Below are 27,664 nucleotides of genomic sequence, written 5' to 3' on the forward strand. Positions count from 1 at the left end.
AGGCAGAGGGAACGGCAGAGGAAAGATGCTGAGGCACAGGGCCCGTGCAGCCAGCGTAGTAACGGGGTATGACTAATGAACAGAGACATATAGACACAATATAGTCACAAATACAGACACAAACATGGAGATTGTTTATTAGGGGTCTTGGGAATCTTGTCCTGATTTCTCCACAAATAAGCTGAGTGATGGTGGCAAGTCACTTCACATGTGGGGCCTAAGTTTTCTCAATGTATACAAAGGTTTCAGTATCATTTAGGTCTTTTTGTGTAGACAGTTACGTTGTTTTGCCATTTTATGCTCTCCTGGATCCAGCTTTCTCTCATATGCTGGCTCTAAGTTTTTTTCTCACAGGAGACTGTGCTGCATTTTCCTCTCTTGTTCTGGCTTCTAAATGCCTTAAGTTCCCGTACAAGATTATCAAAAAGTATAACATGCTCAAAAACAAAACAAAACAAAACAAAACCCAAAAACCTAGAAACCGTGGAAAGAGGAATATTGTTTCTTTCCAAAGCTTTGCTTACTTTGTTTTGTTTTGAATAGGTAACGCATCTGCACTGTTCAAAAGTTAAAGCCCTATCACGACGTACACACTGGGGAGCCTCGCTCCCTGCCCTGCACCTGTCTACCCTACCCTACCGTTCTATTTCTTTTTCATTTATCCTTTCAGGGCTTACTACACAAGTTCAAGCCATATGATTATAAATACTTATTTTCTCCTCTTTCTTACACCAAAGATGATACATTATATTCACTTCAATTTTTCACTTAATAGTATATCTTATAAGTCATCATGTGTCAGTACACAAAGAACCTCATTTATTTTATTTTTCAGCTGCGCATTATTCCATTGCATGGTAGTACCAGAGTTCATTTAACCTCCAGATGAAGGACACTTTGAGGGCATTTAAAAGTTTTTTTTTTTTTTTAATGTTTATTTATTTTTGAGAGGTGACAGAGCACGAGTAGGGAGCAGCAGAGAGAGAGGGAGACACAGAACCCAAATCAGACTCCAGAATCTGAGATGTCAGCATGAGCCTGACAGGGGGCTCAAACCCACAAACTATGAGATCATGACCTGAGTTGAATCGGGTGCTCAACGGTTTGAGCCACCCAGGCGCCCCTAACGCACATTATCAATATTTTGCTAATACAGACAGTGATGCAAATAAGTAACACTATACACATATCAGTTCATATTATACAGCTGTACACACAGGGCTGGCAGCATGGAGCCTGCTTGGGAGTCTCTGTCTCCCTCTCCCTCTGCTTCTCCCCTGCTTATGCCTGCTCTCTCTCTCTCTCTCAAAATAAATAAACATTAAAAAAAAAAAAAGAATCAAAAAGAGTTGGGAACTTGAAACGCTGGTCAAAATTAAGGTAAGTTTTGATAAAACTGGATTCTTCAAAGCAGACCTCAAATCTGAGGCTATGCAACAGAATAGTATTCAGACACTCCTGTAAGTAACACTTAACATTAGAACAGAAAAACATCTTTTGTAACCCAAAGCTTGTTGTCAACTAAGTCCAAGGAAATTTGGCAACTGCTCTCTAGTTACTCATTCTTAATCCAAAGAAACCAACTGCCACCCTCCTGGAGACTGGTCTTAAGCTGTCGCACAACACCATTAACTCGAGCTTTTTCTTTACTGTCGTTTTTCATGCTGGTCTGGCCTGGGTAGGAACCAAGGGCAGCTCACGCCAAAATGTGCCATTCTGACATCCAGATTATCTCAAGCCTTCTTCCCAAAAAGACTCAGGAAGAAACTGTGACCTTCCCTCTTACTGCCTCAAAGAATTTAGACACAGGACCTGCTCCAGGAGGAGAGTCAGCACCAGATACCTACGTCACGCTAGGAAGTAGGTATAGTAGACGGGGAGAAGCCCAGCAAGGCCTCCTTGATCAAAATCCCTCTGTTTCTGAAGAGGGCAGAAAAACATGTTCACCAAATATTTAGTCTTTTTCATCTTCCTGTGAATTGCTTTCATTACCTTTGAAGTTCTAGACCCCCTACCCTCTTTAGGAAGACATATACACCTCATTTTGACTGTCTTTGAAATCTTATGTCTTTGTGGATTTTGATAATGACAGTGCGAGTCAAGAGCTATTAATGTATGCTACCACAGTATGGTCCTGAAAGCAAAATATGCCAACACTGAAATATCAGAATTCTAAAAACATCTCCAGGGGGTAGTTAACATAAATCCGTTTAGAAAGCTTCAATTCACCTTGTGAAGTACTTAAATTTTAGAACAAAGTAACTAATCCTTATTTTTATTTTCAACTACAAGGTGTTCTCTGTAAAAAATTGTTAAGATTTACTGATACTTTATCACTCAGTACACTGTCAATTTTTATCAGTGTTCCCTCTGTACTTAATTGGAAATTTAGATTATTCAACTAAGTACAGGTTACTACACCTGTCAAATTTACTAGAGTCTTACTGAATGTTTGATGCATTAATTTCCAAAAGTATGCTAACAATCTCCCAATGTGATTGCATATTTGCCCATTTTCCCATGAAATTGTTTTATATATAATATATAACGTACATATATGCTATGTTCTTAGATACTTATAAGTTTAGAGTTGCTAGATATTCCAAATTAATTTAATGCTTAACATTTTTTTAGTGACCCTGTTTATCCTTTAAAATGCATTTTTTTCCTGGCCCATTTAATTGGATTTAAATAAAGTCCCCTTAATTGGACAGCAATACACCAAGGTACTTACCTTGTATTTTTCTATCCTTTTATACCTTTTACAATTTTGATATACCTCATCTAAATGTGGTAGAGTCAGAATTTTTGCATTTTCAATGGGGCACCTCGGTGACTCAGTCGGGTAAAGTGTCTGACTTGAGCTCAGGCCAAGATCTTGCAGTTTGTGAGTTCGAGCCCCGTACTGGGCTCTGTGCTGACAGCTCAGAGCCTAGAGTCTACTTCCGATTCTGTGGCTTCCTCTCTCTCTGCCCTTTCCCCACTCGTGTTCTGTCTCTTTTTCTCTCAAAAATAAACAAACATTAAAAAAAAATTTAAAAAATAAAGTCTGCCTTTTCATTGGTATATTTAATCCATTTACTTTTGATATATTGGGACTTATTTTTAAGATTTCACTTTATTCTTTTAAAATATGTGCTTTTAAATGTTTTTTTCCCTTCTTTTATTCTTTTGGAGCTTAAATTATATATTTGTCAAGACAGAGGCTAAGCTGTGGTAACAAAGTCTTTAAAGTACATACCTTAAGTAGCATAAATGTTAACTTGTTCCTCATGGAACACTGCAGCCGTGGGCTGGGGACACTGCTGGGTGGCTCTGCTACGTGATGTCATACAGGCTCTGACAGTCCGTCATCTTCAATCTTTACCTTCCATTTTTGTATCTCCCGTGATCACCCTGGTTGTTGCCATTTTCTAGGAAACTGGGAAAGGAAAATAGAAAGGAAAACAAATAGCTACCTTTAAAAAGGGTTATCTGGTTGCACTTGCGTGGCTTTGGCAAGAGCTGTTACAGGGACATACTCACCTGCAAAAGAAGCTGCGAAATGTGGTCTCTAGCTGGAAGGCCACGTGCTCCGCTAAAGTTCAAGATACTCTGTTACCAAAAAGAAGAAAGGGAGGGAGGATCTTCTCAATAACACTTTCACCCTGATTACTAATTTCCTGTTTTATGTGATATATCGGCTCAGTCATGGAATTCTCTTTTGCTTTTATTTTTATCTTCTCATGAGATCATAGTTGTTATTACTGTTTTACAATCAGTTTTTATTTAGATTTACCCGTATGGTTGCTAATATTTTGCTGTGTCATTTCTTTTTGCCTCTTATCCCTTCTTTTTGGGTTCAATTTCACTATTCTTGAAGAACGTTATGTTGGCTATCTATCACTGCCTAACAAATGGTTCCGAAGCATAATGAACTGAAACAACGTTTATTATCTGTTTCTCGACGTAGTGTGGCATCACTGGGCCCGCTGCTTCAGGGTCTCTCCTGGGCCACAGTCAGGGGTCAGCTGGAGATGTGGTCGTCCCCCCAGGCTCGACTAAGGAAGTCTCTGCTTCCCAGCTCACTGAGATGGTTGTTGACAGGACTGTTACTCGCGAGTGGATAACTGGACTAACGTCTCAGTTCCTTGCTGGCTGTTCTTGGTTCTTTGCGATTTGAGCCTCTCTGACCTGGCAGATTCTTCATCACAGAATGTAAGGCAGGAGGGCAACAGAGGAAGAAAGCCAGAAAGACAGAGTTCGCAGTCTTTTATACCATAATGTAGAAGTGACACCCCACCGCCCTTCTTCTGTTTTCAATTTTTAGCAACAAATCACTAGGTCCAGCCTGCCCTCAGGAGGAGGAGATTACACTTAGGTGTGAATCCAGCAGGTGGGGATCACTGGGAGCCATGTCAGAAGCTGCCTACTGTAGACACAGTCTTTGTAAGTTCAGTGAATCTGAGAGCAACAGGTCTATTACTTTTTGTTGGTTTAAAAATGACTTCATTTCAGTCTCATTTTCCTTCCTTCTGAAACTCCAAATAGCAGTATGTTAGACCATGTGATATTGTTCATAGGCCAATGATGCTATGCTCTTACATTTTTCTAGACTTTTTTCACTGTGGATGTCACTCTGGAAACTTTCTATTGCTGTGTTTACAGGTTCACTGACCTTTGCTTCTGCAATGTTACTAACTTCTAACCTTTGAATATTTAGACATTTAAAACACTTCCAAATGGCTCACCATCAGAGGATAAACAGAGTGGAAATCTGATAATATTTAAACTGAACAATACAGGGGCACCTGGATGACTCAGTTGGTTAAGTGTCCGACTCTTGATTTTGGCTCAGGTCATGATCTCACAGTTTGCGGGCTCAAGCCCTGCATCGCGCTGGGCTCTATGCTGATGGCACAGAGCCTGCTTGGGATTCTGTCTCCCTCTCTCTCTGCCCCTCCCCTGCTTGCTCTCTGTCTCTCTCAAAAATAAAGAGACATTAAAAATTAACTGAACAATACAGAAAATACCACATTTCAAACTCATGACACAGCTAAACACACTACTTAGAGGAAATTTAAGTACTTCGAGAAATTAAATACTTATTTTAAAAACGAGACTGAAAACTAATGAACTAAGTATCTACATCAAGAAGTTAGAAAAAGAACAAAGTAATAAATCCCAAGAACCCAGAAAGAAAGAAAGGAATTATAAAGGTAAATGAGCAAGATTAGAAAACAAAGATAAAGCACAGAAGATCACTGTCCAAAGCTGTTATCTGAAAAGACCAATAAAACAAACTTTTGCCAAGGTTATTCAAAGAAAAAAGAAAGGAGATCCAGAAAATAATATGAGAAATATGAAATGCAATATTAGTTATAGATCTAGCAGAGATTTTTTTTTAAAAAGATAAGTAAATACTGGGAAGAAACTTATGCCAATAGATTTGGAAAATTTAGGTGAAATGTACTATTTGTTAGAAAATTATAACTTTTCAGAGTAGGTTTTGAATAAAGAGAGAACGTGAATAAACCTGCAACTATAGCAGATAAACTATCAAGCATTTATCCTGCCTTTTCCATACCGGTTCTCTTTGGGGAGATCTGAACAGAAGTTGAGGACAAGTCTGACTTTTTTTCTTTTAAATATTTACTTATTTTGAGCGAGAGAGAGAAAGAGAGACAGAGAGAGAGAGAGAGAGAGAGAGAGAGAATCCCAAGCAGGCTCCGCACTATCAGTGCAGAGTCCGACACAGGGCTCAATCCCATGACTGCGAGATCGTGACCTGAGCTGAAATCAAGAGTCGGATGCTTAACTGACTGAGCCCCCCAGACACCCCAAGTCTGCCTTTATAGAAGTAGTCTAGATGATCAATGAAGAAGGAATGGTAAAATTAGAACACCCGCATTTTGCAACCCCAAGCAAATTGTTCATCAGGAGTGACTAACACGACAAAAAAAAAGACAACGAGCTGTTAACATTTGGGGGGCATATTAAAAAGTTTAAAAGAACATAAAAAGTAATCTTAACAAGAACTGGGACCTGAAACTGCAAGTTACTTGATCCAAGCTCTCATTTGCATATAACAAGTTAAGTGTAAGCGTGGCAGAAGGATTTACAGTGTGCAGGGTTCCCAACAGTTGCCTGGGTCAAAGTGCGGTTCCTCCAAGGACTGAAAGAAGTGCTGGAGGCCGGCGAGAAGTGAGCCAGCAGCAGGCGGCCAACATACCCTGCAGAGGAGAAAGACACGATGCAGGACTGATGGGCAGGGGAGGGCAGAGCTTGAGGGCTATTGTGCGTCCAGCTGAATGGTTTGTTTTATTCTATTAATAAATGATGATGAAATGTCATTCAAGGATTTTTTCCATCATGTCAGGATTTTAATAGGATCAGCCTACTGGCAGTATGGAGGATGTCTCAGAGCAATTCTGATAAGACCACAGGCAGGAAGATCAATTAAGACAAAACCATTAATTTAGGGGTGCCTGGCTGGCTCAGTCGGAAGAGTGCGTGACTCTTGATCTCAGGGTTGTGAGTTTGAGCTCCATGTTGAATGCAGAGATTACTTAAATAAATAAACAAACAAACAAACAAAAGAGACAGAGATGGCAACTTCCTTAAATATCGATTATACCTTAAAATTTAGGAAACACACCAATATTAGCCATATTAATAAATCACCTGGGTGGGGGGGGGGCACCTGGGAGGCTTAGTAGGTTAAGTGTCTGACTCTGGATCTCAGCTCAGGTCTTGACCTCAGGGTTGCGAGTTCAAGCCCCATTTTGGGCTCTGCACTGGGCGTGAAGCCTAGTTAAAAAAGATTACACTTAAAATTAAAAAATAAATCAGGTCGGGGTGGAGTGAGTAATTTCTTGAGATGAAACATACTTAGGTCTAATTTTGTACTCCTTTTAAAATACTTAATTTCTAAAAACAAACAAACAAAAAACCCCAACAAAATTTAGATAATTTCTGACCTTATCCCTAAATTACACAGGTTGTGTAGAATCTTTAGCATTTATTACTGAATGTAGAGTTGGAAAACATGACATATAAAATACGCATTAATAATATAAAAAGCTTATTGGCACCGAAAAAATACATAAAAAGTTTACATGGATGACATATGTAAATATATAATAAAATATAAAAATAATAAAAATATCATTTCTTATGTTTATACCCTGGACTTGGGACCAGGAAGACCCAGATTTACAGTCTGGATCTATAGGTCACCAGCAGTGTGAGTCTAAGGAAGGCACAGCCATCCTACACCTCACTTTCCTCACGTGCAAAGTAAGCGGGCAGGGGCTGTTTTGCTCACTGCTGTCTCTCTAGCACCAGCATGGCGATTTACATACTGCTTACGTCAATAAATATTTATGGATTAAAGACATTTATGGATTAAAGACAGAGCTGCTGTGATAATGAAATGAGATAAAAATTGTGGAAGCTCCTAACACAATTTTTTAATTTATTTATTTGAGAGAGAGGGAGCATGTAGGGGAGGGGCAGAGAGAGAAGGAGAGAGAATCCCAAGCAGGCTGCACACTGCCAGCACGGAGCCCCATGTGGGGCTCGAACCCATAAACCCTGAGATCACGATCTGAGCTGAAACCAAGGGTCGGAAGCTTAACCAACTGAGCCCCCCAGGCTGTCCTGATACAATTCTTAAAAGACGTTATAAAATGTCTGCATCGTGCCAGGCCCTACGCCAGGTGCTGGGAACATGAAGACGAGTAAGACTGCATCCTTATCTTGGAAGCTTCCATCTACAAAAGCTATGTAAAGTATGTGTGATGGAACCCACGGTACCATGAAGCTCAAGCGTAGGTGCTCAAGAAACACTAAATCTGAATTTTTATGACACTTTTCAGTTTAGAAAGCATTCTTGTGAACATTATTCTATTTGAAGAGGTACAAGTTTTACAAGAAAGGACAAAGGTGTCAGGCATTCAGCAGTGGGAGGGATAAGTAGGCACCACTTTAAGGGAAAGGATTTGAAAAGAGCTCCCAAATATGGATGGATTTCAACATAAGTGAAGGATGGAGGGGTGGGAGCTTTAGAAGAAAAGAAATAAATAAGCAAAAGCTCTTCCTAATTCTGTATTACTCTGTACATGTATTAGGGCCCACATGTTATAAATCCCATATGGAATACTGCTGAACTGATATTTGTAACCTTTGCAATCAACTCTGATCCATCTTTGAAGATCTGGAAAACATGTTTTTTCCATCTTTCATTTTCACCTACAGGCTTCATGAACTGTCGTGGTTACTAAAGGAAGTTACAGGACAACATTAACTTATTCACGACTATTTACTCAACACTTGATGTGCTCAAAGCCCTGGAGCTGCTCTACTAAGATGAACAACTACCCCACAAAGCAGAAAGCCGCAAGTGCTAAAACCCAGTAGAAGCTAGATTTGCTGAGAGGGAATGTGTGCACTCCCAGGCCATCCCTGTTTCCTTCCTACAATTAATTAATCACACTTTGAAGATTTGATCGTATAAAAAAAGACAATTAACGTTTTTTTTTTTTACAACCTTCTCTTTCCGATTGTCAGGGCTTGTCGTGTCCTGTACAGCCTAGAAGTCTTTTTTATGGGAAAATTTAAGCAATTTGGGAGCCACACGACTGCTGTCTCCCTGCCTCCAGGTTTAATACCCCCCCCAAAGGTTGTCTAGAGAAACTCTGGTCAGGTCTAGCCTTTCTTGTTCTGAATATTCCTTAAAATATCTTTTGTCGCATTTAACATAGCTACAATATCCACCTTTTTTGAAATATTGACCTTTTTTGAAAGGTGGCCTTAGGGAAGGGGGTCAAAGCTTGTGACGCACTGTACCGCTGTGCGTATTTTTCTGTAACCCTCAGAATGGCCCTGGACAGCGGAACATCTTATCAGTGTTAAAGTGTTACACTCTGATCCTTGGGGAGGATAATTTATCCAAGGTCTCAGAGAGTTCAAGAGTGGCAAACCTTGGATTTGAACATTGCTATTTATGACCTCCAAGCCCCATGCTCTTTCCGCGGCAACGTATTCATCTTGAGAACGTGTATGTTTTAATTTATCTGTCTTCATTTTCGTAGAAGTCTTTAGTAAAATCTCAGTTCATCCAAAAGTTTCCAAACTCTTGGATTTCATGTACTGGACGCGCGTGTGCTTGCTGTGGATTATTACACGTGCTTTCCCCAGGAGCCCCTAGTTTCTTGATCACTGCGATTATTTATAACGTCATAGTCAAAGCTGTGCCTCTGTGTATCACGTTGGTTGGCACTGAAATCTCCTACTGCCCTTGTCTGACAATGCCCAGAATTCCCTTTCAGCCTATTTGGAACTCCAGGATGACAATCTCCCCGCGTTGCTTTTTATTTTAACAGGGAGGAGGAGAAAGGAAGTGCGGAACAGGAGAAAGCGGTTTCGTTACCTGGGGGTGTTTGACCGCATCTTTCCGTCGAACGTTCAGCTATTCTTTAAAATTCCCCGTCCTGACACTGGGGACTGAGCAGCCAGGTGAAGACAAAGGCGGTCCTTGGGTGCAGACCCAGCGCCCGGCCCCGCCCCCTAAAGGCCACACCCGCCCGGGAGGAGTGGGAACGGGCGGGTGTGGGGGGACGGGCCGCACTTGGGGAGCCGCAGGGTTTATAGGTCACCCGGAAGAAGCGCAGCCCGCGGCCGCAGCTCGGAGCAGGCCCTCGCCCGGACCGCGATCGCCGTGCTCCTCCCCGCGGCCCCCCGGCGTCTAGGCTAGCCCGCGCTCGCCGAGCCTCTCGCGGCCGCTGCCCTGCGGCCTCAGCGTCGCTTCCGGTAGTTACCCGACCGCCGGCCATGGCCGCCGCGGGGGGCGCCCGGCTCCTGCGCGCCGCCTCCGTGGCCCTGGGCGGCGCGGCCTATCGTTGGCTGCTCCACGCCAGACCCCGCGCGGGAGCCGGCTGCCTCGCGGGGCTCGGGGGGCCGGGCCGGGGCGGCGGCGCTGTGGCGCCCCGGACGCTGAGCGTGTCGGCGCCGGCGCGGAGCAGGTGAGACGCGGGCCGGCGTGCGCATGCGGGCGGGGGTCTCCGGCGCCGTGCGGATGCTGGTTTCCCTGCCCCTTCTTGGACGCCTGCGGCCAGGCCGCTGTCCGGGGTCGCTCGCCTCTCGCCCCGCCTGGGCCGTGGCGCTCCTCGGGGCCCTGTCTGCCTCCATTCACGCCGCGGTTTCCTTTCCCAGCCCGGACGCCTGCGGGAAACGGGGACCCGGGACCCCCTGGACCCCGCTCTCCCTTCCGCCCGGGGCCCTCCGGAAGCCGCGCGCTCTGCCACGGTCGATTCTGCAGTGCTTTGGCTCGGCGCTGACCTTTGCTTTGCCCGGAGCCTGCACTGACCTTCATAAAACGCTCTCCGTTGATGTCCCGGCCAGCACTTTGGTTCTGGGCCTTTCTCCTGCTCTTTTAGGACGTTCCGTCTCCAGTTCTTTGGCTGGGAATGCCTGTTTAGGATACACACACTCTATCCCCTTATTGCCTGTATGCTCTCTTGTAGCTGATGTGGGGCTAAAACTCTTTGCGTCGCACTGGCAAGGCCGGGTTTTAAACTAGGCTTGGGCACTTAATGCCTCACTTCCTCCATCACTATAAACCTCAGTTTCCCCATTTATAAATGGAGCATAAGTCAAGCATAGGCCTCACAGGGTTATTTGAAGAATACGATAGTACAGATAATAGGGGTGGTCTTGTGTCTGGCAAATGGTGAGGGCTCAGTAGATGCCACCTGTTGGCAGCAGCTGCTAAGGCCCACAGTGTTGTGTTTTGTATTAAACGTTGAAAGTGATGTAAAAAAATGTTTCCCCAAAATATTTTGAAGATTTGTATTCTTGGGTATATTTGTTTTTCAAAGACACGATCCCTTTAGATATAATGGGAATAAAATTTGCTCCTAATTTCAGAGTGCGGTGGAGCCTTACGTAATGCAGATCTCTGGACAGTTCTCTGACTCCTTGCTGTCATGTAGTGGGAAGCAAGAACTGGAGGGAGACAGTTTTGGATTTGTATGCTGCCTTTTCTAGTTTCTTCTTGATAAGGTCCCTGAGAATGGGGTCTAAGACTTAATTATCTTTTCCCCATTAATACTATTATGTAGCGCATGCTCAATAAATTTTTGTTGCATGAAGTGTGAGGGAGATAACGGAGAAGGCAAGCTGGATTCATTTGTCCCTGTTTCTTTGACACTCCCTGCCTCTACCTCTCTACATGGATGTTTTTGTACAATGGATGCTTTCTTGGAAAAAATGTGTATACATTGGGACAACATATATTGAACTTATTCACGAACCTAGTATTTCAAGGGAACGTGAATGCTTTTGTAAATGGCAGTTATCTCCCCTGCATTTATCAAGCCTGAACTTGGATATATCAGGTTGTCTTAAAAGGAAGCACATCTGTTCTATTCCCTCCTAATCCTGCTTTCCTCCTCATTGGCACAGTTTCAGTTGATGACCTTGTGCTTTGTATCACACACGTTGGAACTAACAACTAGATCTTTCACCTCTTTCTCTCTCAGACTTGTGTTTTCCACTATGGTTACAACCAACCACATTTAAGTTTAAGATAACATCAGTTAAATACATTTAAAAGAGTCGGTATCCCAGTTGTGCTGGCTGCATTTCAAGTACTCAACAGCCACGTGTGGCCAGTGGCTACTCTATTGGACATTGCAGGTGTAGAACATCTCTGTTAGTGCACAGAGTTGCATGGGACAGAACAGCCTAGAAACTGTATGGCTAAGTTATCAGTAATTGAGAGTTGGGGGGTGAGAAAAAAGGCTTTTGCTCCAAAATACTCCAACATAATACTTCCTATTTTGTAGTGATTGAGGCTTCAAAGGGCTTTCACAACAATTGCTGCATTTCACGCTTAAGAAAATCCTGGGAGGTAGGTGAGGTGGGAAATAAAAATATATTAAGTAGCTGGCAAACTAGGAACAGAAGTCAAGCAGTTTTAGTTTGTTTCCTTGAGCACCATGAGGGTTGACAGTTCTTTAGCCCACAGGGTCATTAGGAAGAGTTAAGGAGGCTATGGAAGTAGGGAGCCCCAGAATGGGCCAGACCCTTTTCTTGGACCAACGGCTTCATGCCACCCTCCCTATGTGGTGAAAAGGTAGGCATCAGCAGCTATAATAACTTCCCTCCCTATGAGAAGTCTGTTAGGAACTGTACCACCCCAACCCCAGACAGCTTTGTTAAAATATCGGCTGTGGTTGAGCAGAAGAAATGGCAGTAGTGAAAGGTAACAAGTGAAGAAAATAGTTGTTTGCGCTGATGAATTGATGTTGGTAGAAGATTTAGAAGGATTGTGTTTATTTCTCAGTGCGTGAAATCTTCTCCTTGGGAACAGCTAAAAGCTTGTTGCTAGTTCCTGGAATTGGGGGGGAAACCTAAAACCCAGCAATACCAATTATCAATAGCAAATGGATAAAGTTATTTGGGTAAAGTACATGTGTATAATGCTTTAAGAAACACAGTGTTTCCACTAATGTACCTTTGATTCTCCTTTACCAGCTTGGTGAAGTCACAGTCCCCATCTTACCCATAAGGCAGTGGCTTCCCCTGGTCATCTAATGTGTGTATGTCAGACCCAGAGCTAGAATCTACATCTTCTGATTCTCACATTCCATATGCTTTCAACTGCAGGATTACCTTTCCTCTCTCATTTCTGCTTCCTCTCCGCTCCTTTGACAAACTTATTATTTCTCTTACTGTGCAGTATTTTTTTCTGGGACTGTACACCTCTAATTCATAGCAGTTGCTTCTTAGCAACAAAAGGACTGAAGCTGGGGCGCCTGGGTGGGTAAGTTGGTTAAGCATCGGCTTCTGCTTAGCTTGGTGGGTTCAAGCCCCATGTCAGGCTCTTTCTCTTTCTCAAAAATAAATAAACATTAAAAAAAATTTAAAAATGACTGAAGTTTTAAATAAAAGTTATTAATCAGTGTTTGTTGAGCTCTAGGTATTTTGCGTACATAATCAAAACTAGAACATAAATGTTACCCTGATTTTATGGAAGAGGAGTTTGATGTAAAAGACATTTCAGTGCTGTGAGCTTCTAAAGGTTTTTTTTTTTTTGTTTTTTTGTTTTTTTTTGTTTTTTGCTTTGAAAAGAAGTTGGAGAGCACAGGCCCTTCTGGAGAGCCATTCCCTCTCTCTCTCTCTCTCTCTCTCTCTCTCTATCTCACATACACACACACATAAGTGATACTTTTTAATTCATAGAATTCTCCTTTTTTCAGCATTGAATTATCAAGGAGGCCATTATCTGAAAGGGGCTTTAGTTGCCTCATTTCTAAAATAAGATAATTTGAAAAAAAAAATTTAAAATAAGATAATTTGACCTGATAATTTGCAATATATTTACAGCTCTGAAATTATATAATTCTAGTTTTACCTACATTGAATTTTTCTTTGATGGATTATTACCCTCTATTGGCAGTAGTGAAAATTGCAACTAATTAATTTAAGCTAAAGTACGTCTTTTCAAATGTGAGGGCAAAATTAAAATGACCAATGGTGGATGACAGGCATCTCGTTGCTAATATCATTTCTTTTCCCAGATTTTGGAGTGATGTTTATGAGAAGGGAAAGAAATTCAAGTCCGCTGACTCTATTGGGTAATATAATATCCTATAATAAAACACGCAAGGAGGCATCATATTTATCTTCCCATCGATTCAAACAAACAAAAACCTATCGTAGCTTCTTTGAGTTTTGAGTACATGATGTGGACCAAAATGAGATGTGTAAATGCTCCGAAAACAGACTGCTGCCTCTCAGACACCCGCACAGCTGTTACCCTACCGATAGCAGAATGATCTCACGGTGTCGTCTTCTAGGGACGCTACATACAGATGACGCTTTTCAGGGAGCCGTGTGAGAGTAAAATGGACTTCATGACTAAGGATGGTTGCTACGTGTTGTCACAGGACTCAACCGATGGCTGTAACCCCTGGGGGGACACAATGGGTGGCCTTGACAGTAATATAGTTGCCCTTTCCTGTAGGGCGGTAGAGCTTCCGTTCTGGTAAATGGGTAGATAGACATGCCTCTGATTTGTGATGCCTTCTCTAAACTGTAGAAAGGAAAGAATACTATAAAAAGCATATTTTCATGCATGCATTCACATACACAACCCCCCTATGTTTTTGACAAGTTCCTAAAACAATTCCTTTAAAGTATCTTTTAAAATTACTAAAAATAATAAAGGACTACTTCCTTTTCCAGCTCAGAAGATAAAATAACAGTCCACTTTGTAAACCGTGATGGGGAGACATTGACAGCCAAAGGGAAAGTCGGTGACTCTCTACTAGATGTTGTGGTTGAGAATAACCTAGATATTGATGGCTTTGGTGAGTATGAACCATTCGTTAAAATTCGTAAATGAAACCATTCAATAGGTTTCAAATTTTTTTTTTTTTGCAGAATTTTAATGTCTAGCATACTAAGATAAATATTAAAATTCAGAATGTGTTAGTGTTACATTCTCTTTTATAAAGAATGAGTGACACTGTTTCTGTCCTTTGTACATTTAATTAACCCTTTACCCCAAAGTTTCTTGCCTCATTACCTTACTGATGACCTGTGTGACGCAAAGCTGGGAGTAGCAAGTGGAGTTGAAAGGTACCAGGTTACGGATGTTAATTGTCCTATCACAGAGGAGTAGTTAGTTTTGACTTAGTTTTTTTTTTTTTTTTTTAACTTTGTATTTGCACATACCTTAGATGTACAGAAAGGTTGCAAAAACGGTACAGAACTTTCCGATACAATCTTCACTCAGCTTCTTCTACTGTTAACAGTGTACAGAACTATGGTGTAATAATCAAAACCCAGAAAGTAATATTGGTGCAATAACTAAAAAACTATAGACTTCATGAAATTTTCCTAGTTTTCCCATGAATGTCTTTCTGTTTTGGGATTCAATCCAGGAGACTTCATTGCATTTAGTTATCGTACGTCCGTAAACTCTTTCAGTCTGTGACATTTCCTTACTCTTTTTCGTTTTTCACAGCCTTGACACTTTTGACAAGTAGTGGTATGTTGTTTTATAAAATTTCCCTCAATTTGGGTTTGACTGGTGTTTTCTTGTATCGATTGAGCTTATGCATCTTTTAAGTGAGTTTTATTTTACGTACTCTTCTATTTTGTTTTATTGAGCTATAATTGCCATTTAACATATTACTTTTAGGTGTACAACATATTGATTTGATATTTGTATATATTGACAGATGGCCACTGCCACATGTCCACTTAACCTCCGTCACCACACAGAGTCTCGAATGTCTGTTCCCCTTCCTCGGATGTGCAGTTTATCTCCCTCTTGTTAGAGAACGAAGTATTTTATTTAGAAAGTTTTTATTTCTAGATTTCTGACCATATTCTGTAACCACTCACACGAAGCCTGTGTCCCAGAAACTGCCATCTTCTAGGTCAGGGATACCCGTTCTGTCAGCTGTCACTTTTGCTCAAGTACTCTCTCTGTCTGGAGTGGTGGTTCTCAGTGTTAGCATCCGTGTCACTTGGGAGATGCAGATCCTCAAACCCCACTCCAGATCTGCCGAATCAGAGTGTTTGCGGTAGCACCCAGCAGTGTGTGTTTTCACAAGTCCTCGTGTGACTTTGCTGTATGTTAGAGAACCACTGGTTTGCAGCAAGGCAGACTATGATTGTGCCTGTCTGACTCTCATTCGTTCTAGGCACGGTTCACATTACACTTTTAGGGGCCTTTTCCAGCACAGAACTATTTCTCTTCCACCGTTTTCCCATCATATAATAAATATATGTGTCAATGCTCATCACAGTTTGCCTTTTTAGGGAGAATGGCCCTCTCCCGTACTCGTGTGTTAGATTGTGAGCTCTTACTCAGGGACCTCACAGAGTTGGTTTTGTCCAGAGCTGATAGTGAATAACATTTGCTGAATTTCTAAATCTAAGTCAGGGTTAATCATGACAACGACCGTTTGCACGCATAGTACATTCCAGCCTTTGTTACCTGTTCTTGTAGACTTGTTTTTTAAACTTCCATTTTATAGATGAAGAAACTAAGGTTCAGAGAAGTCAATTTTCTCTGGGTCGTACAAGGAGCGAGAGGTCCAGCACTCAAACTCAAGTCTCTTAACTCCCAAAGGTCTGCTTTTTCCTTTATGCCATTTCCCCTAAGAAGCATCTTTCCTGTGTGAACACCTGTCACAGAAATTAGGTGGTGAAATAGTTGATACGGTTCTAATTTTAAGGAGTTTTTGAGTCTCATGCAGTGATTCTTGGCTGGGATTGAGTTTCAGAATCTCTACAGAACTTTTAAAAGTGCAGACATCTGCGTTTCATCATAAATAGTACAGGGAGAGAGGGGAGTTGTGTAGGTATATTTTTACAAAGTTCCACATGGTTCAGATCCACACCATAGTTAAGAATGACTAATTTAGGGAAAGAATTCATTTAAAAGAAATGAAAATACTTAAAAGAAAATTTAAGTATAATACATATTCTATAAAATTTATCTGTAATTGATCTTCCTCATGCATTCATATTCAGCTACACTTAAAAAAAATTTTTTTTTTGATAGAGATAGAGCGCAAGTGGGGGAGGGGCAGAGAGAGAAGGAGATGGAATCCGAAGCAGGCTCCAGGCTCTGAGCCGTCAGCACAGAGCCTGACATGAGGCTCTAACTCACAAATTGCGAGATCATGACCTGAGCCGAAGTTGGATGCTCAACCAACTGAACCACCCAGGTGCTCCTTAATTTTTTTTTTTTAATGTTTATTTACCTTTGAGAGAGAGAGAAAGCACAAGCAGGGGAGGGGGAGAGAGAGAGGGAGACACAGAATCTGAAGCAGGCTCCAGGCTCTGAGCTGTCAGCACAGAGCCCGACGCAGGGCTCAAACTCACGGACCGCGAGATCATGACCTGAGCCGAAGTCGGATGCCCAACCGACTGAGCCACCCAGGCGCCCCCTTTTGTTTTGTTTTGTTTTTTTTCCAGCTACACTTTTAACTAAACCTAGTTTCTCTGGATTATTCTCTCACAGATGAAAAGTAGTACAAGCATAGTCATTGAGAATAAGACTCTGGAATCAGACCGATTATGGTTCCTATCTCTTACTAGCTGTGAGACCGGGAGCAAGCCACTTGAAAGTCTGCATGCCTCAGTTTCCTCTTCTATAAACTAGGATTATAATAGTTCTAACCTCATCGGGTTGTTAGAGGTGAAATGGGATATTGGAAATGAAGTGCTTAGCACAGTACTGACCCTGGTAAGCATGGCAGGACTCGTGGCATTTAAACTTGGCCTTCTCTCATCCTCTCATCCCCAGTTCTACAGTAGTCTTAACACTTCGCAGCTTCAGAACTACGGTAGCTGTGAAACCCAGCAGCCTTGCGGCCACTGGAGGGACACATGGGGCTTGAATCCCTCAGAACGTCCAATCTCCAGACCGCGGTCACTTGTCTCACAGCTTTCCAGAAAAGCTCCAGCCCAGGGAGCTACCTGACCTGCCTCAGAGATTGCTCCTTGGAAAAAGATCTACCCCTAGGACTTCAGTCTAAAACAGTCACGTGCGGTTGTTTAACACAACTGCTGAGGCTGTGATACCAGTTGGGCAAACTGGAGCCTGGCCAAAAATTTAAAAGGAAGATCTGAGGAATGAGATGTCTGTAGTGGGCTTTGGACTGTGCTGGGGATCAAGACGGCCACGCCCGACGTGCGACCCTGCAGGAAAGATGTGTCAGGGCCCTGGCCTCTCATCCCTGGCTAACCTGGAGTCCCGTGCGGGGACTGAACGTTGAAGGGGCACTGAGTCACACGCCAAGCTCGTCAGCAAAAGGTGGAAGAGTTAGTGATTCAATGCATTGAAGGAAACCCTGTCCAGTCATCTGGCTGACCGCTGAGCTAACCGAGCAGAGACTTCAGAGGCCACACACGACGGAGGAAACAGACTTTGGAGCATTAGAACAGGAAGTCACTGGAGAAACAAATAACAACAGGCACAGGGTTGGAATCCTGATTTCCCTGGTCGCCACATTTTATTAGGCACAGTGTCCACCTGCAATGAAAAAAAATTCAAGACATCCAGAGAAATGGGAAAGTGTGGCTCGTACTCAGGAACAAAAATAGTCTATAGAAACTCCCCCGAGGAGGCTCAGGTATTGGACTTAGAAGGCAAAGACGTTGCATCAGCCAGTATAAAAGTTCACAGTGCCAAAGGAAACTTACGTGACAGAACTGTGTCTTTGTCATCTTTACGGCTGACTGTGGAGGCCATTACCGGTCTAAGCGAGGATACATAGATGAAATAATGAACACTGTTCGTGTCCTTGAGAAAGTTGATCTTTTGAGTTCTGAGAAAGCTGACGTGGAGGCTGCGACCCATGCATCTATTTTTCTACATGTCTCCACAGAGGCAGTTGTATATGCGAGGCATGTGTATTGGGCTCTTCGCTGCAGAGATACTTGTAACAGCAAAAAGTCTGAAACAACCGAATGCCCATCAGTGGAGGGCTGGTGTGTCGTTACACAGTGGGATATTATATGGCCGTGTTAGAAAAAGTCTCTGGAAGGAGTCTTAAAAACAAAGATCAGTGGTTACCTGTTGGTAGGAGGGAGATTTTCATTATAACACTTTTTATACTTTCTGAGTTTTGGATGGTGTGAATGCATTACCTATTTTATTTTTATTTAATCAATTCGTTTTTAAAGGAGATACAAGTTTATTGAATACAGGATAAGGGAAGCAGCCGGCAGGACAGCACGGAAGAGGCTGTTGGCTCGTCACCTATTTGAAAAATGTATCTAAGAAAAAAATTAGGGGAGACAACCTAAATGTCTTATAATGGGAATTGTTTAAGTCCAGGATGGCATTTTTAAATTACAGTATGTGTCCGTTACAAATAACATTCACAATGTATTTATAACAACACAGGTAGATGTTTATAAGTGAAAAAGACAAATGTATTTAGTTGCTTTTGATTTTTCAGAATGTACTGAAAACAGTCTTAGAAGGCGTTCAGTGCTGGTTGTCTCTTCTTGATCTGATTGTGAGTTTTTCATTTTCATTCCACTTTTCCCTGTATTGTAACTTTTCCTGTAGTGACTTACTTTAATACCTTGAGTAAGTCACTGACCTCCCCTCTGCCTCACTTTCATTATCTGTCAAGTGGAGTTAATAATAATACTCACTTCATAGGACTTTGATAATGGTTAAGTTAATATGTGTCTTCATCCCCAAAGGCAAGGGAATTAAAAGGAAAAATGAACTACTGGGACCTTATGAAGATAAAAAGCTTCTGCACTGCAAAGGAAACAACCAACAAAACTCAAAGGCAACCAACGGAATGGGAAAAGATACTTGCAAATGACATGTCGGACAAAGGGCTAGTATCCAAAATCTATAAAGAGCTCACCAAACTCCACACCCCAAAAAACAAATAACCCAGTGAAATGGGCAGAAAACATGAATAGACACTTCTCTAAAGAAGACATCCGGATGGCCAGCAGGCACATGAAAAGCTGCTCAACGTCGCTCCTCATCACGGAAGTACAAATCAAAACCACACTCAGATATCACCTCACGCCAGTCAGAGTGGCCAAAATGAACAAATCAGGAGACTATAGATGCTGGAGAGGATGTGGAGAAACGGGAACCCTCTTGCACTGTTGGTGGGAATGCAAACTGGCGCAGCCGCTCTGGAAAACAGTGTGGAGGTTCCTCAAAAAATTAAAAATAGACCTACCCTATGACCCAGCAGTAGCACTGCTAGGAATTTACCCAAGGGATACAGGAGTCCTGATGCATAGGGGCACTTGTACCCCAGTGTTTATAGCAGCACTCTCAACAATAGCCAAATTATGGAAAGCGCCTAAATGTCCATCAACTGATGAATGGATAAAGAAATTGTGGTTTATATACACAATGGAGTACTACGTGGCAATGAGAAAGAATGAAATATGGCCCTTTGTAGCAACGTGGATGGAACTGGAGAGTGTGATGCTAAGTGAAATAAGCCATACAGAGAAAGACAGATACCATATGTTTTCACTCTTATGTGGATCCGAGAAACTTAACAGAAACCCATGGGGGAGGGGAAGGAAAAAAAAAAAGAGGTTAGAGTGGGAGAGAGCCAAAGCATAAGAGACTCTTAAAAACTGAGGACAAACTGAGGGTTGATGGGGGGTGGGAGGGAGGGGAGGGTGGGTGATGGGTATTGAGGAGGGCACCTTTTGGGATGAGCACTGGGTGTTGTATGGAAACCAATCTGACAATAAATTTCATATATTGAAAAAAAAAGTACGTGTCTTCGGAATAATATCTGACATGAAAAAAGTGTTAGAAATGTTTGCATTAGTCTATTTTATTATATAAAAATCTGTATACATGGTGAGATACTGCTTCACATCCACGAGGATGACTGTTGTCAGAAAAATGAGAGAATGACAAGTGTTGGCAGGGATGAGGAGAAATTGGAGGCCAGATGCATGGCTGGTGGGAATGTACCATGGTGCAGCCACCATGGAGAACAGTTTGGCAGGGCCGCTGATAGTTAAACACAGAATTACCATGTGGTCCCGCAGTTGCATTCCTAGGTAGAGCCTCAAAAGAACTGAAAGCAGAGACTCAGACATGTTGTACCCCATTGCTCGTAGCAGCATCATTCCCAGTACCCCAGAGGTAGAAATCTACTCAACTGTCCATCAACAGATGGATGGAGGAACAAGATGAGATATATACATATAATGGAGTATTATTTAACCGTTAAAAGAAATGAGATTCTGACACATGCTGCAGTGTAGAGGAACCTGGAAAACATTGTGTAAGTGAAATAAGCCAGACACAGGACAAATACTCTCTAACTCTTCGCACGTGAGGTACCTAGAACAGGAATATTCATAGAGACAAAGTAGACCAGAGGTTCCCAGAGACTAACGGAAGGGAAGAACCTGTTTGGGATGTTGAGGGTCTTCTGGAAATAGACGGTGGTGATGCTTGTACAACATAACGATTGTACTTAATGCCACTGAATCGTATACTTAAAAGTGGCTAGTGATGGTAGATTTTATGGTATGTATTTTTTACTACAAGTAAAAAATTGGGGTAAAAATAAAATCTGTATAAATACAGAAAGTAATATTTTTCCTGATTAAAAACATCAGTGCATGTTATTCATTGTAGAAAACTTTGGAAATTTTAATAAGCATGTAAAATAAAATTCATCCATTATTCTACTCTCCATAACCACTAATAACTTTCCATGCTTTTTTCTTTTTAGTTTAGTTTGTTTATGGGGGGGGGGGCGGGGAGGAGCAGAGAGAGAGGGAGAAAGAATCCCATGTGGGGCTCAAACTCATGAACTGTGAGATCATGACCTGAGCCAAAATAGAGTCGTAAGCCTACCGGACTGAGCCACCCAGGTGCCCACATTTCTGTGCTTTTTAAAACCCATCTTGTGGTGACATTTTATGCAAACATGAATGACATGAAATAAGGGTGATAGGAAAATATTAAAGTTGCATATTCTGTATCATGTTTGAAATTGTGTGAATCTATCCACATTTATTGTTGTTGTTGTTAAGTTTATTTATTTTGAGAGGGACCGAGAGAGCGCCAGCAAGGGAGGGGCAGAGAGAGAGGTGCAATCTCAAGCAGGCTTGGTCAGCATAGAGCCTGATGCGGGGCTCAAACGCCCAAAAACTGAGATGGTGACCTGAGCTAAAATCAAGAGTCAGACCCTTAACCGACTCCCACCCAGGTGCCCACATTTTTAAAATGTGAAGAGATTCACTTAATTTTGAAGCTGACAGTCATGGTGAATTGTAGACTATGTTCGTGCTAATGCCATTATGGGGGAGCCACGTTAGCAGATAGATAGATAGAAATGTTTTCTGGGGCCCTGGGCGGCTCAGTCGCTTAAGCCCGTGACTCTTGATCTCAGCTCAAGCATTGATCTCAGGGTCTTGGGTTCAAGCCTCACATTGGGCTCCATGCTGGGCGCCAAGCCTACTGTGTTTCCTAATCTCTGACCAGAGCAGGTGGACCATGCACTGACTCATCAGGTGATGGTGTAGTGCTGAAATAACCGCCCTTCCCCAAACCAGTAACTTTGGGATGGAAGTTAAATGTGACCTGATGTCCTGACGGTTGAACGATCCCCCTGACAGTGTGTGCTGTTAATTTAGGAGTGGATACGCTATAGGTGCTTAGAAAATAGGATTTTACAAGCAAAAAATATTTTTAAGCTCACAAAAATCTCCGGGAAATCCAGAGTGGTGCTGGAGAAGCAGGTGGGTGCCTTGTGTCCTGGAGCTCAGCAGGCAGGGCCGCTTCCTGTCTAGGTGGGCGGGGCCGGAAATGCGGAGGCCCACGCTCCCGCCCCGCCCCTTTCTGCCTTTATTCCCTTGACAAAATTAGTCTAGACCTGAGTTTTGAATTACGTGAGAATTTTGGGAGTAGTGTCCCTGGGATAAAAAAAAAAAAAAAAAAAAAAAAAAGATCATTGGTTTTAAGTGCGTTTTTTTCCCCCCATTGAACATACCAGGAGAGAATATCTGACATTAAATATAATTTTGTAAACATCATTTAAAATGTCTGTATATTTTCTTTCATATAGATATACCATGATTTATTTAATCCATTTCTTTGGACATTTAGGTGGCTTCCAGTTTTCAAGTATTCTAAATAACTTAAAGGTGAACATCCTCAGAAATACTTTTTATGTATGTGGTTTATAATCTCCTTGCAAAAAATTACTAGGGATAGAATTACCTGGTAAACTTTGTTTTATAAGTTGTTTGCTCAAATTATTTGCCTGTTTTTCTGATGAGGTATTGTTTATTTTCTTGGTTAGTAAAATCTCTCTAAATGTGCTATTTGACAAAAAAAAAATCATAAAAATGAAAACTAATTTTAAACATTTCATTAAATGACTTTCAGCCTTTTACTTGAAGCCACGTTTTTCTGAAAGCATTGTGAATACTCTGTTTGCTGTCGATGATTTTCATGAGTTGCTTTCCACTAATTCTTTCTAAATTAAAGAAAGCCTAAGTATTATGGACTTACTGCACATACTCATTGTGATCAAAGTATCTTTTGAAAATTTTTAAAATATTCATCATTAATGAGTATGTATTGTACTAAAGTGTTTTTCAAACTGCAGATTCCAACCGTTAGTGGATTGTGAAACCAATTGGGTAGCTCCCAGCAAGATTTTAAGGAAATCAGAAAGAACAGAATATATAAAAGCATACCATCTTTCGCACGGGTATTATTTCATGAACTATTTGTTTAGCTTTTTTAAAAAGTATATGTGTCCTGGGTCATGGTGTAGAATAGAATTCATACTGTGAGTCACAATTTTAAAAAGGGTTTTTTTGGAAAGGCTTTAGTTAGAATGTTAAGAATGGAGTCTTCCTGTGAAGGTTTGAGTCTCAGATCTACCACTTTTCCAGCTTCGTGACCTTGGGTTAGGTACCTCACCTCCTTCACACCTTGTCTTTTTGAGGGTAAAATGGGAATAATGTATCTACCTTATGAAGCTGCTGTGACATGAAATGAATTAATCTAAGCAACTGCTTAAAGTAAACATCAGCTATTATTGTTAACATAGTGATTAATACAGGCTCATTTTTCGTCATAGAAAAATTTTAAATACATTAAAAACTGTTTCCCATAATCTCATCCCACCAAGATAATCACTAGAAGAATCTTTTTTCTCCTTAATACCCTAGGAATATAAAAATTTAATGCCCACACAAGTTTTAGTCATTTGATGAGAATTATGCGTCCACTTATGCAGTCTCAGAAGAGAAGCTTTAAAGATTAACGATCTAACATGTCCAGAAATTTTGGCATGTAAATATAACCTACCTAAACTAGGTTCACAAAAGATAAGAGTTAAGCCTAAGCCACTTTGTAGAATAAAGATGAAAGCAATGAGGTTAAGAAGTCTGAAATGTTAGGACACCTGGGCTGCTGAGTCATTTGGGCCAATTCTTGATTTCAGCTCAGGTCATGATCTCACGGTTTGTGGGTTCAAGCTCTGGGGTGGGCTCCTTGCTGACAGTGTGGAGCCTGCTTGGAATTCTCTTTCCCCCTCTCTCTGCCCCTATCCCCTACTTGCTCTCTCTCTCTCTCTCTCTCAAAAATAAATAAATATACTTAAAAACCTTAAACTTAAATAAAATAAACTGAAAAAATGTTATTTTTATAAAGAAGAACTCATTATAACAGCTTTATGTGGGCAGCTATTTCATTAACTCCTAAAGTTGAGACCCTTTAAATATAGCTCTTATTATAAGTCCTACTCAAATGAGCCTGACCAAGTAGACAGATTTCTTAACAACTTCTCCCAAGGTGATCTCATCCCTTCTGTGACTTTAAATCCCATTGTAGATGCCCATAAATTGTTACATTTCCATTTTTAACTCACTTCTCCTATGAGCCCTGGACTTAAACATCCAACTTTCTGCTTCATGTCCCTTCTTGGAAATTGCACAGATGTTTTAAAGTCAACATAACTAAACAGCTTTTGATTTTCTTCCCCCCACTGAAACGTGTTCTTCCTAGGGCCTTTCCTGTTGTCAGTGAGCATCGCCCAGCTGTTCAAGCCTGAAGCCGGAGAGTGTCTTTTATTCTGCCTTCTCCCCCAGTCCCTACCTCCAGTCCCATCAGGAGCTCCTGTCACTTGTGCCTCCAAAATATGTCTCCAGTGTGTCCTGTTCCCCACGTCCCTGCAGGCACTGCTTGGGGCTGGCCAGCCACGGTGTACTAGGAACTGTGCTTACCTGCCTCTGCTCTTGAGCCCGGAACTTGGGGTGATTTATCCTAATGCACGCCAGGCATGTGCCCGGATTAAAACCACGAATAACTTCCCATTTCACTTAGGACAAAATCCACATTCCTTACCCTGAGCCTAAAAGGCCCCAATGCCCTTCTTCTTCTCCAGAATTTCTCATCATCCTCTCTCTCTTTTTGACCACACTGGCCTTCTCTTAAGAGTGGAACTCACCCAGAATTTTTACTTTGAGACTTCATACACACTTTACATTTTTCTCTGCCTGGCACACCTCCCTCTCTCCTTTCTCCTATACACGGATTTTCATCCATCTAGTCTCAGTTTCTATGTTACTTCCTCAGTGAGGCTTTGCCCAACCACCCAGTAGGATTCCTCCTGCTGCCCCAAACCCATCATTCTCCATCACGGCATCCTATTGTCCTATTTGTTTCTTTCATAGCACACATCATGATTTCATTCATTATATATTTCTTTATAACAACTTCCTCCTGTTTTATTCCTCATTAAATATGAAGTAATGAGTGAATAACTGAGTAAAAAGGAAAATGGGTAAATTTTGGAAGGAGCACATTTATTTATAAGCTTGCTTATTTCCAACGTTTATAAGATCTAGATCTTTCGGAGGATCTTTTAAGTTTTCAGAGTGCATTGTAATATTTCATCACTAGGGGGCAGTTCTACCTCTCTGATCAAGTTTACCTAGTTTATTACCTCAGACCTTGGTTTTTTTCTGCTGTATCATCTACTTCCTTCATATGTCTCTTTTGAGGAAAAGTATTCAAATTGGGAGATCCTGATCATGTTCACATAAATCTATACGTATTCCTGTCATGTTTATTGGTTATCTGTTGGTATACTGTATTACAGGCTATGCTACATCAAACTTTAGAAAATTAAATTTTATATTTATATATAGTTTCACATTTTTAATATATAATATTTTAATACCGTTATCCTCTGGATTTTGGGGGGAAAGGCATTGGGTCAGGGTGGGCAATCTGTCTTGTCAGCATCATAATATCTCTACAAAATGATTTTTTTAAGTTAATTTGTTTATTTTGAGAGAGAGGGTGAGAGAGAATCACAAGTGCAGGCAGCACGGAGCCTGACACGGGGCTGGAACCTGTGAACCCTGAGATCATGGCCTGACCTGAAATCCAGAATCAGATGCCTAACCGACAGAGCCACCCAGGCGCCCCAACAAAATCTTAATATAAGATACAGGCGCACGGGTGTGCAAAATGATCTTTTTCCTGTTGGCAAACACTCAAATTACATGAAAGGAAAGGAGCAACAGTCTGTAGATCTCTATCCTTTCCTGGGAATTTATGGCAAGGATTTCTGAGCATTTCCCCCAAACTTAATATCATTAGCCTTGTTTAAAAAACAAACAAACAAACAAAAAAACCCCAAAAACTCAGTCTGGAGATGTTTTATTTATTGCCAGCCTTCAGATTAGCCAATAACCATACTTACCCTTAAGGTAATTTTTCAGTTCTGCAAATTTGAAATGCTTTACTCTAGCAAAATCAGAAGTATGTGGTCAAGAAACTATGGTCAGGAATCCCATAGTTACAAGCTGACAGGCTGCATAAACTGTCAACTTTACATTTGTTACATCGGCTAAAGCGATGTCACGTTAAGTGGCAAACAGACACGTGCCATCCTTTGTCACCATCATGTCAACCGCTATTTACAGACATCTGAATGTCTGTATGATTTTGTTGATTATAGTGCTGATATTTTCAACCCTGGTTATAATTTACTATTTTTAAAGCCTGTAACAGTTTCCAGCCAAGCATGCATTAAGTGCTAATGCCGAAAAATGCATCTGAAAATCAGTTATTTGGGAATAGAGGTTAGAAGTGACAAAAAGCTATGAAGAAAGCAAAACTCTGTTGTGATACATATTACTTTTAATTTAGGAGAATTCTTAATTGTTAGAGAGCTGGCAAAATAAAAGCAGCACTAAAGCATACATACCTTTAACTTCAGGAAAATTATTGCATAACCAGGCAAGAACGATGGATATGGTGTGGCTGTAATGTGTCTCTAAGTCCAATTATCGTCTCTACTAAGTATTTTTGATTATTTGAAAGGTGGACATGGGAATGTAAAAAAATCTTATTTCAAATGTTTGTTCTACCTAAGTATATTTTAACACAAAAATGTGATAAGAATATTATAGATTTATGAACAATTAGAACCCATCTCCCTATTTTACCTTTTGGTTCATCAGGAAAATAACTCTTGAATTATGAGACCAACAATTTCCAAAACCTTTGAGAATATGTCCCTCATAAAGTGTGATCATTTTATGCTTACATGTATATGTGTGTATATATCTATATATCTATATCTATATCTATATCTATATCTATATCTATATCTATATCTATATCTATAAGAGTATAGATGGGGTACCTGGGTGGCCCTGTTGGTTGAGCGTCTGACTCTTAATTTTGGCTTAGGTCATGATCCCAGAGTTATGAGATTGAGCCCCGCGTTGGGCTCCATGCTGAGCATTCATTCTCTCTTGAGATTCATTCCCTCTCTCTCTCTGTCTCTCTCTCTGTCTCTCTCTCTGTCTCCCTCCCTCCCTCCCTCCCTCTCTCACTCTCTCTCCCTCTCTCCCCTGCATTTTCTCTCTAAAAGAAAAAAAGAAAAAATACAGATAACATATACATACATACTTATATGTACACACATACACACATTTCCTCCATTAATTTATATAACCAACCATTTATAAAGACACTAAAAGCTGACAGCCATTGATATTACTGTGGGGTTGTATATGAGCGTGTCACATAACTTTTGCCCTTTCAGTCCCATCTCTTTCCATGTGTCATTATATTAGTGCACCCATATTCTCATCA

General features: G+C 41.2%; 1 protein-coding gene and 2 long non-coding RNA genes across 14 annotated transcripts in view; 1 reads left to right on the top strand and 2 right to left on the bottom strand.

Annotated features, from left to right (window-relative positions):
* LOC111556556 overlaps positions 1–9,548 on the bottom strand; it is a 57,341-nt gene extending 47,793 nt beyond the window's left edge. For all 12 annotated transcript variants that reach the window (XR_002736053.2, XR_002736049.2, XR_006585892.1 and 9 more), the window contains exons 1-3: positions 9,413–9,548; positions 3,526–3,594; positions 3,242–3,421 (exon numbers count right to left, since the gene is read on the bottom strand). This is a non-coding gene — a long non-coding RNA (uncharacterized LOC111556556). The remainder of the gene's footprint in view (positions 1–3,241; positions 3,422–3,525; positions 3,595–9,412) is intronic.
* A 265-nt stretch (positions 9,549–9,813) lies between these two features.
* FDX1 (ferredoxin 1) overlaps positions 9,814–27,664 on the top strand; it is a 36,665-nt gene continuing 18,814 nt past the window's right edge. Inside the window, exons 1-2 of the mRNA XM_023239077.2 lie at positions 9,814–10,004; positions 14,233–14,357. Of these exons, the coding sequence (XP_023094845.1) occupies positions 9,814–10,004; positions 14,233–14,357 (316 nt within the window). The remainder of the gene's footprint in view (positions 10,005–14,232; positions 14,358–27,664) is intronic.
* Positions 17,993–27,664, bottom strand: part of LOC109491781 — a 111,286-nt gene continuing 101,614 nt past the window's right edge. Inside the window, exon 15 of the long non-coding RNA XR_006585907.1 lies at positions 17,993–18,586. This is a non-coding gene — a long non-coding RNA (uncharacterized LOC109491781). The remainder of the gene's footprint in view (positions 18,587–27,664) is intronic.

Source organism: Felis catus, chromosome D1, assembly GCF_018350175.1.
Source record: "Felis catus isolate Fca126 chromosome D1, F.catus_Fca126_mat1.0, whole genome shotgun sequence".
Classification (NCBI taxonomy): domain Eukaryota; kingdom Metazoa; phylum Chordata; class Mammalia; order Carnivora; family Felidae; genus Felis; species Felis catus.